The sequence below is a fragment of the Mobula hypostoma genome, chromosome 2 (genome assembly GCF_963921235.1).
Source record: "Mobula hypostoma chromosome 2, sMobHyp1.1, whole genome shotgun sequence".
Lineage (NCBI taxonomy): Eukaryota > Metazoa > Chordata > Chondrichthyes > Myliobatiformes > Myliobatidae > Mobula > Mobula hypostoma.
Window position 1 is genome coordinate 97,185,207 of NC_086098.1, and position 15,549 is coordinate 97,200,755.

General features: G+C 35.7%; 1 protein-coding gene across 2 annotated transcripts in view; it reads right to left on the reverse strand.

Moving 5' to 3' along the window:
• Positions 1-15,549, reverse strand: part of LOC134342316 (regulating synaptic membrane exocytosis protein 1-like) — a 622,982-nt gene that overhangs the window by 149,219 nt on the left and 458,214 nt on the right. For both annotated transcript variants that reach the window (XM_063040293.1, XM_063040291.1), the window contains one exon: positions 4,119-4,231. In XM_063040293.1, the coding sequence (XP_062896363.1) occupies positions 4,119-4,231 (113 nt within the window). The remainder of the gene's footprint in view (positions 1-4,118; positions 4,232-15,549) is intronic.

The window sequence follows — 15,549 nt, forward strand, 5'->3', positions numbered from 1 at the left end:
TCCTCTTAGCCCTTTTCCTGCCTTTCCCCCGTATCCCTTCATGCACTGACCAATCTATCAACCTCTGCCTTAAATATACATAAAGACTCGGCCTCCACAGCTGCCCGAGGCAATGAATTCTAGAGAAGCACCACTCTTTAGCTAAATAAATTCCTCCATATCTCTATTGTAAAAAGACACCTCTCTATTCTGAGACAGTGTCCTCTAGTCTTAGTCTCCCACCAAAGGAAACATCCTCTCTATCAAGCCATTTCATCATAAGTTTCAATGAGGTCACCCCTCATTCTTCTGAATTCCAATAAATACAGCCCCAGAGCCATCAAACACTCTTCATATGACAAGCTGTTCAATCCTGGAATAATTTTCGTAATCCTCCTTTGAACCATCTCCAGTTTCAGCACGTCCTTTCTAGAATAAGGGGTCCAAAACCGCTCACAATACTCCAAGGGAGACCTCACCAGTGCTTCATAAACGCTCAACATTATATTTTAGTCCTCTTGAAATGAATGCTAACATTGCATTTGCCTTCCTCACCATAGAATGAACCTGCAAAATAACCTTTAGGGAATCCTGCACAAGGACTCCCAAGTCCCTTTGCGCCTCTGTTTTTTTTGTGTTTTCTCTCCACTCAGAAAATAGTTTATCCTTTCATTTCTTCTACCAAAGTGCATGACCATAAACTTCCCGACTCTGTATTCCATCAAGCACCCACTTCTTTGCCAGTTCTCCTAATCTGTGTAAGTCCTTCTGTAGCCTCTCAACATTCTCAAAACTACCTGTCCCTCCACCTATCTTTGCATAGTCTGCAAACTTTGCAACAAAGTCATCAATTCTGTCATCCCAATCATTGACATATAACATAAAAAAAGGGTCCAAACAGAGACCCCTGTGGAACACTACTAGCCACCAGCAGTCAACTAGAAAAGGCCCCCTTGATTCCCACTCTTTTCCTCCTGCCAATCAGCCACTGCTTTCTCCATTCTAGAGAGTCCCAAAGGAGATTAGTTTTTCAATACAAGAGAAAATCTGCAGATGCTGATAATCCAAAGCAATACACACAAAATGCCGGAGGAACTCAGCAAGTCAGGCAGCATCTACGAAGATGAGTAAACAGTTGAAGTTTTGGGCCGAAACCCTTATCAGGACTGATGAAGGGTTTCATCCTGAAATATCGATTGTTTACTCTTTTCTATAGATGCTGCCTGACCTACTGTGTTCCTCCAGCATTTTGTATGTATTGCTTAATTTTTTTTTCTGTGTTTATCCTCTTGCTCTCAACATAGAATGTCTTGGACTTCTCCTTAATCTTACTTGCCAACGATATTTCATAGCCCCTTTATTTACTCCTAATTTCTTTCCTAAATTCTCACTTCATTCCTCAAGTGATTCTCTTGATCCCGATTGCCTATACCTGCTATATGCTTTATCTTGTTTCCTGAAAAAACCCTTAATATCTTTTGTCATCAAGTTTTTGTAATCTTGCCATCTTTGCTTCTGCCTTTAACTCTTTCTGAAACATGCTGTCCCTGAGCTCCTAGTAATTCTCATAAAGACAGACGTCATGTGTTATTTTACCTGTATGCACCTGCTCCCATCCAGTTTTGTCTTGAGCAGAAAACAAACGGCTGGAAATGTACCAGATTACAGCATCTGCAGTTGCATATCTCTATGCTTGTTCATGCTATTTCTGTCAATTCAACACTAACTTAAGGAAATCTTGTCCATTGTGAGTCTTTCCCTCTTTCAAAGCCTCTCATCATTTAAATAATCTGCATGGATCATTTTAGGAACTTCTAGGTTCCAAGGAAAAATAATGCCAACTTTTTCATCCTCCATTTATCATTGAAGTTCTGTGTCCTTGGAAACAAGCATAGGAATCCAGCTCCATATTTTTGCTCTAGGCTTTTCCATCTGCTTGAAATGCAGTTGTTAGAATGTCCTTTGTACCTAGATAAGGTCAGGTCTAACCAGTGATCAGTACATAATCCATCTGCTTCTCCATTCAGTGCCTTTAACTGACTTAAACCACATACTGTTTTAACTATCTCAAACAGACTATTCTTAAAATCTTCCAAAATTAACCATTGTTTTTCCATATTTATGCTCCTAAAGTAGCAACTCAATATCCTTCTGAAATCGAGAACAATCCTCACTGCCACCTATTACATTAACAAGTTTTGTAAGACTGGAAAGCTTTAAGAAATTGCTTCCTACATCCAAGTGCAGTTGTTAACACTAATTGTTAAGAACAATGGACTCAAAATACATTGCAGCAAAAGGCATTATAAACTTCCAGCTTGACAAATATATATACAACACTGTTTTATGTTTTCCTGTTTCTGAACTAACTCCACCCCTACAACATCACTACTCCCATAATTCCAAGGGTTTGTTGAATGCCTTCCAAAGTCCATTCACTCAAAATCTGCTGTATTATCTTGATCTTCTTTCTATGTTACCTCATCAAAATAAAATTCTCTACATTTGTGTTTATGCTAGCACTCTTCAAAGTTTATAGTGGATTTTGCCATCATGTCTTTAAATCCATTATTCTTTTCATTTCTTATCAATTAAATCTCCTTATAAGAAGCAATGTTTTAAAGCTTCTCAATAATGCAAAAACTTGATCCCCTATAGATAATTTCTAAAACAGTGCATTTTAATTCATTTGTTCCAGGAAAAAAATATAGGTTCATGCCATCCTTTTCAATCTTTAGCAATGTCTATGTCATTGCTTGCTTGTTTCCAAGGGATACAATCTTTGATGGATCAAATGTAAAATGAAATATATGATTAAATTCTGTTTTAATCATATCAAGCACTGATAGGTTTTACTCTTCCTTGCCAAAACCATGCACTCTTCTAGCATTATCCTGAAGAGGTAAGGTGATCACAGGTTGCTTTCCTCTACTATTAATTGCTCCCTTAAGGTTCACACAATTATTAACAATGATTTACATTTCTTCTGTTCTCTAGATTTATTGTTTAAATTTTAGCCAAGGATTCATACTTCCTTTTGAATATCCCTTGATGCCAAAATACTTTGCTATATTGTGCATGTATTTTTTCTTGCGCTCTACCAACGCCACATATTTATGCAACTACTGTATTTAGGTTTCAGGATCTGAAATTCATCTTCTACACTTCTCTTGTCCTTATTGGTAAATATCTTAACCAAACTCTTTATAATCTTCCTTTAACTTCTGTATTCAATTTCCGAAACATCTGAAAAAAGCCCCAGGATAGTTTATTGAAATATTAAATTTCACTACAGACTCACTGTTGTAATAATTATTGACTAAGATGCCTTCCTCAGTTTTCTTTCATTGTATTATTAATGTTTATCTCCTACACAAGTGGGATTTTGCTGTGATTATATAAGGCTCTCATTAAACTATGACTGGAGTACTGAGTTATTTTGTATAAGATAAAAAGCCTACTGTGTGGAACCTTGTCAAATGCCTTACTAAAATCCATTGTAGATCACATCCACTGCACTAACCTCATCTATATGCCTGGTCACATCCTCAAAGAACTCTATCAGGCTTGTTAGACACGACCTGCCCTTCACAAAGCCATGCTGACTGTCCCTGATCAAACCATGATTCTCTAAATGCCCATTGATCCTATCTCTAAGAATCTTTTCCAACAGCTTTCCCACAACAGACATAAGGCTCACTGGTCTATAATTACACGGACTATCCCTACTACCTTTTTTGAACAAGGGGACAACATACGCCTCCATCCAATCGTCCGGTACCATTCCCGTGGACAACGAGGACATACCATTCATCACAAATGCACCAGGGGCCAGGTTGCTTCAAGAATTATTGACCCATTTTTCAACACAGTCAAATCATCACACACAGCATTTAGTATACCATTAACACCGATAAAGTTCATCCAAGATCCTTTTGGGGATCCTCAAAGACATTTATGTCTAATCTGATATGAGAGACCTAAAAATTTACAGTTTTTTAAGATCTTAGCTTATAGAAGCGAAGTATGGTTAAATTTTATCTGCTTCTTAAATATTCCTTTGCAATGGTACTTGAAACCAGATTCACTGCAAGACCATAGTAAACGAATGTACCATAAGGGTAGTTACAATTTGATACCTTGCTCTAAACTTGAGCTTTTAATGGGGACCTGAGGGAGCTGCCTTCCCCTCCGCCCAGACAGTGGTGTTGCTGTTGATGATGACTGCACCGGGCTTCCTTGTTGGTGCACTCTGTGAAAATAGAGCAAACATTACTATTCTGATTTGTACTTTTCTCTTCCTGAGTCTGATACTATCAGTACCATATAAAACATTCCCAACTTTCCCACCAATTTTTGGTCAAATAATATTAAACTAGTTCATTCTCTTTTACCACACCTCTTTGAAAAACCTCAGGATCTTTATTTCTGAGCAAAACTTCAATTCTGGTTGTATTTTTGTTTGGATGTTCTCTTGCTTTCTGAATTGAATCCCTTGGATATCTTTGGCATCAGAAATCCAACATTTTTCCCAGATGTGCAGTCAAGATTATGTCTTTCTTAAGAACTGTTTTGTGAAATTTGATCCATGTCATGCCAACTGATGCTAGGCTAATAATTAATTTTTAAATCAGTAATCGAATTGTTATCAGCTAAGGGTCAATGTGAAGGAAAATCCAAGTCTACTCAAATTAGAATAATTGAACAAATTATAACCAAATTGTGGTGATATTCTCATAATGCAAACATGAAGCCTGGGTGACAGTTCCGGTTTCCTTTCTGACAGCTTGTCTCTGTAAAAGCACTTCGAATTCTTTTAAATATCTTGGATAGAATAAATATCTCTTAAAATTTAAAATTAATCGAAATAACTTAAGTTTTTAGAAATGGTAAAAAAACTTAAAAAAATAAATACATACCTTCACTTACCTTTTTAATCAAACTTGAAAACCCCATTCAAATGAGTGGGTTAATGCTACTTATATCAGCCAACTCTGAAAAACTGCCTCTGCCTCCCTCAGCACAAGAAGTCTGAGCTCTACCCTTGGACTCTGTCCAAGACCAGGGACTGACTGGAAGGTCAGAGATCAGATCACCTTTGACTTCAGTGCTGCAACATGCAGATGTGAAGTCACTGGTGAGCTGACTTGCAAATAGGGCAGGAGTAATTATTTGTAGAAATACCTGCCACAGAAGAGCAGAGTCTGGCTCAATGACTCAGATACATTGCCAGGTTTACTAAATATATAAACCATCATTCTCATAAACTATAATTTATTTCTTGAATTATATTATATTCATTGACTGATATTATATACTGTTTTTATACATATAATACATTGAATTGCTAGGAAAACCATTAAGTCTAAGGATTCCTTAATGAGAGGTTGCATTAGAAGTTTCAACTGGAGCTAGCTAGTTGGTGACTCTCCAGCTTTAATAAATAGAAATTTATGCAGTTGAGAATTTGAAGATTTGACCCAAGATCAACTTTTACTACATTGACCTCTTTCAATCTGCTCATAGAATCTCAAACTTGTTGATTGTAATCAAGTAAAAGCAACAGGGAACACAATTTAAGAACTGCTTTTCATAAAGGATTTGGTAATAGTTGATAGAAATCTCTCCAAGTGAATGAAACAAAGTGAGTTAGTGATTAACACAAACTGTATCAAGAAATCTAAAGGCATACAAACATCAAAATTCAATTGCATTATGCTTTAAAATCACAGCATTACATGACTCATTTTCTACGCCTTGACCTTTTGAAATGTATATGACCAGAACCATTAACAGTTATGAAGATGAAGACCAACCAGGTGAGGTGCTTTCAACACGAAGCTTCCTGTTGACAAATGGGGATAAAATGCTTGCAGTAGGGAGAGATTGCCTTAATTAAAAATGTCCTCTGACTTCTAATCCTGCAGTACAATGTGTTCCAAAGCCTCATTGGAGGTATGTCGTAGTAAGGCTCAAACCCAGTATACAAATTAGTTTAATATCAGAGATGAGATGAGAGTAGTATCTCTGGTGAAAGTCATGCTTTCTCAGACATACACCTTAGTAGGAGTGTGGTTGACAGGATTGAAACCATAGACCTGTAATGCAGAATTGTCAAGTAGTGTATTAATCAGCTCAATCCAAGGTTCCGCACAATCCATAACACACAATGATTGAACAAATAGAGAGAATTTAAAGCTTTTATTCATCCATGGGATTAGGGCATCACCAGCAAGGTCAAAATTTACTATTCACCCCCAAATACCTCTGATCGAGTGCTGGTGAACGATCTTTGTGAACTGCAGCACAGAATTATACAATATGGAAATAGGCTATTTGGTCTAACTTGTACAGCACATGCCAACCAGTGGGCACCCTTCTGCATTAATCCCACCTCCCTGAGTCCACAGCCTTCTATCCTTAATCATTTCCTATAGAAAACTACAGCATAGAAACAGGCCATTTGGCCCATCCAGTCCTTGCCAAATAATTTAAACTGCCTTGTCCCATCAACTTGCATCCAGACCATAGCCCTCCATACCCCTCCAATCCAGGTATCTATGCAAACTTCTCTTGAACATTGAAATTGCATCCACCACTTGAGGTGACAATTCATCTATACACTTCTTAAGTGCCATCAATGACCCAGCTTCAACCACTCTCTCAAGTAGTGCATTCCGTACACTCTCTGGGTGAAGAGGATACTACTCATATCTCTTTCTCCTTACCCAAAGTTGTGCCCTCTAATTTATCTATCTCTCATATGGGGAAAAGTTTCCTGCAGGCTACTCTGTCTAAACCTCATATGATTTTATGTCTCAGATATACCCCTTTGTTAACTTCTTCTGTCCCAGTGAGAAACGATCCAGCTTCTCAAATCTCTCCTCAGAAGGGAAACACTCCACCCCTAGCAATATGCTGGAGAATCTTCTTTGCAACATCTCCATCACTTTCATATATTTCTTTTAGGCATGATGACCAGAACTGCATGCAGTACTCAAGATGAAGTCTGACTAAGTTTCTGGAAATCTGGAGCATGACCTCCAAACTTCTGTATTTAATTCCTTCATCCAATGAAAGACAGTATCCAATATATCCTCCCAGCAATCTTATCTAACTGCATTGCCACCTTCAAGGATCAATGGACTTCCAATGTCCTACTTTTAACAATATCTCTGAGATCCTACCATTCACTGTATCACTATATATGTCCTACTCTCATCAGTATAAACAACATCACCCACAACCCCTCTCCCCCATCATTATGATTGTTTAGTAACAGAAATTTGCCCTTACAGAATTTCCAAGTCATTAACCAAATATTTATGATAGGAAAATAAAATTCACACTCAAGTATTTTATGGACAAGAAAGTAAATAAAGACAAATTCACATATTTTCAGATCTTGTTTCTTGATGTATACACAGATGATGCATCTTCACATTATTGAAAATTCTTATATGGATTGTTTCTAGAAACACAACTCACTCACAACATGGGGTTCATCTGTATTCTGAAAATGCATCACCTCATATTTGTTTGAATTAAAATGTTTCTACCATTTTCAGCCCCATTTCACCAACACATCAAACCACTCTCCACATTATCAACAATTCCACCGACTATCCTGTTACTTACTGCCCATGCCTCCTATATATTCATATTCACATCCAAATCATTCACATATATTACATACAACAATGGCTATTATTAGTTACAGGCACTCAATTGTGAAAACAGCTCTGCCAACAACTGTGGTCTCCTACTGCCAAGCCAAATTTGGATCCAGTTAGGCAACTTTCCCTGAATTCCATTGGTTTTAACTTTTGGACTAGTCTTCCATGTGAAGCCTCGTTTAAGTTCATGTAAATTACATTACTGTTCTTCCCTCCATGATACTCTGTGTTACCTCTTCAAAGAATTCAATCCGATTGGTCAGACAGATTATTCCCTTGACAAAGCCACAAATCTGCTTCCTGTAGTACTGTTGGGTGTTGCAGTGAAGATAAAAGAATGGTGTTATATTTCCAGATCAGCACTGTGTGTGATGTACAGAGAAGGCTGCAGATGATAATATCCTAAAGTTTCTGCTGCCTTTGTCATTCTCAGGGTTTCTAAGGTACTGCTGGGTTAACTGATATGAGCATTTTATGAATGGTATACTCTGCATCCACTGTATGTGATGGAAGGAATGAATATTGATTATGATTCAAGATTATTTGATGGCATTTCCAGTACACAGGTGTAAAGGAGAATGAAATAATTGTTACTCCAGATCTGATATAGGAAAAAACATAGTAAAATAAGAACACAACCATAACAATACATAAAAATACAAATACGTAAGATAGGTAATATACATAGATTAATTGTATGTCTGTAAAATGATGCTAGGCACAGGAGCGTCTGTACATAAGGTGATTGAGAGAGGGATATGGAGGGGTGGGTTAATGGGCTGAGGTGTTGATCAGGCTTACTGCTTCTGAAAAGTAACTGTTTTTGAGTCTGGTGGTCCTGGCATGGATGCTATGTAGCCTCCTTCTTCACAGGAGTGAGACAAACAGTCATATGAAGAAGGACTTCATGATGTTACTGGCCATTTTCTGGCAACTTCCTTTATCTATAGCGCCAATTAAATTGGTTGCTTTGTTTTGGTGGTCCTGAAGTTCTTCAGAATTGTGCTGTTGGAGCTACATTCACCCAGACATTAAGAGTATTAGATCATATTCTTGACTTGTAGATGGTAAGCAGTCCTCTGAGTATCAGGAGGAGAAAGAATGCCCAGTTTTTGTTGCCACAACATACTGTAGGATGTTGATACCAGGTGATAAGCAGGAGAATTTGGTCTCATGGTGCCACTAAAAGGGAATTAGGAATAATAATCTGGCAGTCCAAGCTGCTGAATGAAATTGTGACCCTTTAAATGGCAACTTTCATGGGGTAGTAAAACAACTGGCCATGGCTGTGAAATAAATTCATTTCATGTCCTAAGCAATTTGTTGGAAGCAGCTAACAGGTGGGGGACAGAAGGAGGCATGGGCTTCATTCCCTTCCCACAAGAAGAAACACAGTAGATTTGCTGCTATGGTCTCTTTTCACAGTGATCCTTTTCCACAAGCATGCAAGATTTACTTCACACCTTAAGGTCTCAGGTTAGGTGAGATATAAGGCTCCATTAATATTACTGACTTCTGGCTCCAATAAAGATATTGAACTTCAATCTACTTACGGAGGAGGAGTCCTACATTTGTGTGTGTGTGTGTGTGTGTGGGGCATACATCTCAGCAGGGAGGGTAGGGGAGGGGGAATTGTCACAAAAGTAAACATTGAACTTAAGTGAGAAACCATTGGAGGGAACAAATATTTAGAATGATATATGGGTTGTCAATCAAAGAGGCTGCTTTGTTCTTGGTGTTATCAAGATTTTTGAATGCTGTAGTCATCCAAGTGGAGAGCATTTCATTATACTCTCAAGCTGTAGATGGTGGAAAGGCCTTGGCATGTCAGGAAGTGATACCCCCAAAGCTAACTCAATATTCAGAATTTGTGTAGGGTTAAAACTGCTCCAGCATCTGTGCTATTACTCTTCAAAATCAATAGCAACTTTAAGATAGCAAAATGGGTCAAGAAGCTTCGCGGAAGATTGGTAAAGAGAAGAGCTTTTGGGAGTTATACTTCCTCAACATTTCTCCACATGACCATCAGCTACTGACTGGATCAGCTGGTATCTACTTAATAAACCTTACTTCTGAAACGGGCACGATATCTGCTCTGCCCAAGTGAAGACCCACCTTCAATTAAATCTGATGTAGTAATGGAAATCATGCTGTAAAAATGAGTTTCCCCAAAATTTTCCAATTTTTTTTCTTATGATTTTGAACAAAATTGTTATGCAAACAATTAAACAAAAAAGAACTTCAAGGTCTGTAAGGTTTCCTATGGAGGATAACATTGTAGTTAGCTAAGTACCACTACACAATAATTCTGGGGATGATTATCTGAGCATCCTAAGCACTACAGATAGAAACTAAATTGAATTATTTAAACAAATAACATCTGAATAAAGTCAGAATCATTGTTTAAATGATAAATTGGCCTTAAATTATAGCTGAAACAATAAGTAATTTCAATTCTAATTCAAGAAGACAACTTCTGGGGATTTGCCTGCTGGCCGCTGATGGAGTAACAGCTCTCTGCTGGTGCTCCTAATTTACTTAATTTTCTCTCTAACCTTTTGAAATACTACTGTTAGACGGGTTGTTATATTATTATGACTACCAAAGCAGCTTTGGAAGCTATTATGGGCTCAATTCAAAAGCTTACTGAGGAGTTCCAACAGTTCAGAAAAGAAATCAGTGCTGAAATTAAACAAATAGGTACGAAACTAGAAGATATTCAAGCAATTCTAACTGAGCATGATAAGAAGATAAAGGAACATGAAGATGTTATTACTTTACTGGATGAGAGAATGGATGATATGCAAAAGCTGTATGAAAAACAATCCAAGTCCAATAAAATAATGAGACAGAAGATAATTGATTTGGAAAACAGAAGTAGGAGGAACAACGTATGAATCTTGGGACTTAAAGAACAAACAGAAAGAGGTAATCCTAAAGGATCTTTTGCAAACCTTTTCATAGAATTATTCCCTGATATTATTGATCGTGCCCACAGGTCGCCCATCTACAGATCGACTTCAAAATCAAAACCAAGATCAATCATTATATGTTTCTATGAATTTCAAATAAAGGACCATCTGATTCGTGCTGCCCGTGGAAAAGGTATGATTGACTACCAAGATCAAAAGATTCATATTGTTGAAGATTTTTCATTAGAAGTTATGGCAGAACATGTTAAGTTTAAAAAAGTTATGGCGGAGCTCTACAGCTAAAATTTTAAACCCTCTCTTCGTTCTTCGGCTCGACTGAGAATTACAATGGAAGATGGATCATTTAAATGTATTTATACGAAGGAGCAGGTGCAAGAATTTTTAGACTCAGGAAAATGACTGTATACATATACTGAATAGATTAAAAATCTTGCAAAAACAGAAATACTACATATTAAAGAAGACTGTTTAATATTTTTCAGTATGAATAACTGCTATTTCTGTTCGATAAACCTGTCTAAGCTTGTTTTTCACTATATATTATTTAGTCTTGGTTGGAACAGTAAATAACCTTGACTTCTTTGGAGCGGTTCCTACAGGCTTTCTAAGGGAATGTGTTTAGGGGAGGTAGATAGCGGTTGTTCTTTGACTGAGTTTCTCTCTTTGGGAGGAGGGAGGGGGATGGGGAGTTCTTTTTTCTTGAAGCTGATTTTGGAATCTAGTCAATTCTATTGCTTAGCTAATATATCTCAAGATTTATTATTCGGGTTTAATATACATTTTTCTGATTGCTACTTTAACCTTTCTTATAAATAGTTTTAAAATGGATCAAAGTATAATTTACTTAGTTTTAATGTGAAAGGGCTAAATCACCCCATGAAAAGAAATAAGATGTTTGCCTATATTAAAAACTTAAGGTACCAATTGTTTTTCTTCAAGAAACCCATGCACGTGTGACAATTCACGCCTCGATGGAGGGAATCTCATTTCCATTCCTTGTTTCAGACCAAAGCTAGAGGGGTTTTGATACTTATAAATAATAAACTTCCCTTTGTTCAACATGAAGTAATTTCTGATACTAATGGGTATTTTGTTACAGTATCAGGGAGACTAAACAACAAATTAATGGTATTTGCCAATGTGTATGCTCCGAATATAGATGACCCAGGTTTCTTTGAGCGTATTTTTTTATTTTTGTCAGATCTAAGTCTGTACTCATTGGTGATGGGTGGAGAATTTAATTGTTGCTTAGATCCAGTTTTAGATTGTTCGTCTTCTAAACTAATGATACCAAATAAATCAACTGTGTGTATTAAATCTTTTTTAATGGAATGTGATATTGTTGATACTTGGCGTTTTTTTTTCATCCAGTAGACAAGGAATATTCGTTTTTCTCTCATGTCCATCATACATATGCCATGATTGATTTTTTTTAATTGATAGCCAAATGATTCCATCAGTTCGATCCTGTGAATATAAAGGGATTGCTGTTTCAGATCACGCTCATGTGTTTCTATCTTTAAATCTCCCTGGTCTTTTTCACACAAATAGATTGTGGCGATTTAATCTAACTTTGTTATCCGATAAAGATTTTTTTAAAGCTTATGGAGAGACACATTACTTTTTTTTGAAGAGAACATATTAGAGGAGACTTCTAGTCTTATCAGATGGGATGCCTTTAAGGCGTATATTAGAGGACAAATTACTTCTTATACTGCAAGTATTAAGAAAAAAGCGAATAAAGAGAGAAGTGATTTAGCTATCAGCTGAAACAGTTAGACCAAGAGTATACCTTGGCTCCAGAACCTGCCTTATATAAAAGATGTGTTGAAACTAAAACTAAATATGATCTCCTTTTAACTTATCCAATTGAAACCCAACTCCTAAAAGATAAAAGTCAATTTTATATTCATGGAGATAAAACAGGTAAATTATTGGCTGATCAAATTAAAACCTTTATAACTAAACAGCAGATTAAAGAAATATGCAAAGCTAATGGTGATAGGACAACTGATTATTTAGAAATAAATGATACTTTTAGAGAATTTTACTCTAAACTCTATAGTTCTGAATCTTCTAAGGATAACACTGTAATGAACAATTTTTTAGATCAACTAAACATTCCTACAATTTCTGCCAACAGAAAGTTGTTGGAACAACCTATTTCTTTTGAGGAAATTGTTGAGGCTGTGCACTCATTACGTCTGAGGAAAGCTCCGGCTCCAGATAGATTTTCTAGAGAATTTTACAAGACCTTTTCCTCACTGCTTATACCTCATTTACGTTCAGTTTCTTTGGATTCATTTAAGTCAGGCAGACTCCCTCAATCTTTTTATGAGGCTTCCATTTCGTTTATTCTTAAAAAGAATAAGGATCCAAGTGAATGCTCTTCTTATAGACTAATTTCTTTACTTAATGTTGATACTAAGATCCTATCTAAAGTTTTGGCCCATAGGATTGAAAATATTTTACCATCTGTCATTTCTGATAACCAAACTGGATTTATCAAAAATCGATATTTTCACTTTAATTTTCGTCGGTTATTAAATGTTATTTATTCTCCTTCTAACAGGATATCGGAATGTGTGGTATCCCTAGATGCGGAGAAAGGTTTCGACAGAGTTGAATGGAATTATTTATTTAAAACTTTAGAAAAATTCAATTTTGGACCCGTTTTCATTCAATGGTTTAAATTACTTTATTTAGCTCCTGCCGATAGGGTTATCACTAATTCTCATAATTCCAAACCATTTAAGCTTCAACGTGGCACTAGACAACGCTGTCCGTTGAGCCCTTTGCTTTTCGATCTGGCCTTAGAACCCTTAGTTATAGTCATAGTCATACTTTATTAATCTAGGGGGAAATTAGCCATTGCCTTTCGAGAATCTAATGATATCACCAGTATTTTAAGAAGAGACACTATTCATAAGGTCTCCCTGTACACTGATGATCTGCTGCTATTTATTTCTAATGCTGAGACTTCATTACCCCATGTGCTTTCTTTACTCTCCTGTTTTAGCCAGTTCTCAGGTTATAAATTAACCTATATAAAAGTGAACTTTTTCCTTTGAACAATTTGATATTAACAAATTCTAACCTTCCTTTTAAAATTGTAAGAAACCAATTTACCTACTTAGGTGTAACAATCACTAAAAACTATAAGTGTCTATTTAAAGAAAAATTTCTTACCCTAGTGAATCACGTAAAAAGGATACTATTAAATTGGTCGCCTCTTTCGTTATCGCTGATTGGTCAAATTAACTCTATCAAAATGAATATATTACCTAAATTTATATATCTTTTTCAGGCATTGCCAGTTTTTATTCCTAAATCTTTTTTTGATTCTCTTGACTCTATTGTATCTTCTTATATATGGAAGAATAAGCATTCTAAATTAAATAAGATTCATCTTCAGAAAGATAAAAAGAATGAAGGAGTAGCCTTACCAAACTTTAGATTTTACTATTGGGCAGTTAATATAAGAAATTTTACATTCTGGTTATATTACATAAATCATGAAGATTGCCCGATGTGGGTTTCTTTAGAAGCTAACTCTGTTAATAAATTTTCTATTATTCCTCTTCTTGGATCCTCACTCCCTTTGTCTCTGAGTAAGTTAACTGATAATCTGGTAGTTAAACACACTATGAGAATTTGGATACAATTCCGAAAATACTTTGGCTTATTGAGATTTTCTCTTTCGAGTCCCATTTTTTCTAATTTTTTTTAAACCCTCTATGATTAATGTAGCTTTTAAAGAATAGGATAGATTAGGTATTAAATGCTTTTAGGACTTGTTTGTAGAGGATAGTCTCTTTTCATTTGAACAACTGCCAACTAAATATAGTTTACCCAAAATTCATTTTTTCGATACCTACAAATAAGAGATTTTTTACAGTCTTAAATAAGTACATTTCCTAAAAGTCCTGCTAAGAATCTACTAGATGTAATTTTTAATTTGAAACCTTTTTATAATGGATCTATATCTAATATTTATAATATGCTGCTGAGAATGAGAAGTATTCCTTTAGATAAAATTAAAAATCTTTGGGAACAAGATTTACAGACTTCTATTTCTGAGGAAACTTGGAATCAAATTTTTAAATTGGTTAACACTTCATCGTTATGTGCCCTTCACTCTCTCCTACAATTTAAAGTGGTCCATATTTAAAGTATGACCAAGGATAAGTTGTCTCATTTTTATTTAGATATATCTCCATATTGTGATAAATGTAATAATGGAGAAGCTTCACTCATTCATGTGTTTTGGACATGCCCCAGTCTTGGAAAATATTGGAAAGAAGTATTTCAAACTTTCTTGATTGTTTTTAAGGTAAACTTTAAGCCTAATCCTTTGACTGCTTTATTTGGTATTGTTGGAGGAAAGGAGATTATTTTGGAGTCATCTGATTTGCACATCTTGGCTTTTATTTCTCTTATGGCCAGAAGGACGCTCTTGCTTAAATGGAAAGATGTGACCCCTCCTATTCATGCCCAATGGTTACGTGATGTGATGTCATGTTTAAATTTAGAGAAGATTCGATGCTCAATCTCTGAATCAAGTCAAGACTTTCAAACATTGTGGGGACCTTTTCTGAATTATTTTCAAAACCTTTGATTTGTTGTTAAAGCACAGATGATTATTAATAATTTATTCCCCTTTTTTTCTTTACTAATCAGCTGCAGTCTTGGTAGTGGGTTAGATTTTTTTTTAATATAATAAAATTACTATATTTCAATGTTACAAATTGATTAACCTGTCTGAATATAGGGTAAGCAGTCTTTATATGCGATTTAGAATAATGTATTGATATATATGTCTTTCCTGTACTCTGTATTCTTATATGTAAATTAATAAAAATATTGGAAAAGAAAAGAAGACAGCTTCTAAAAGCAATTAAATTAAGTCCAAAGTAAAAAGCATGTTCTAGGAATATTAAGGATTGCTTGTTCGTTAATAT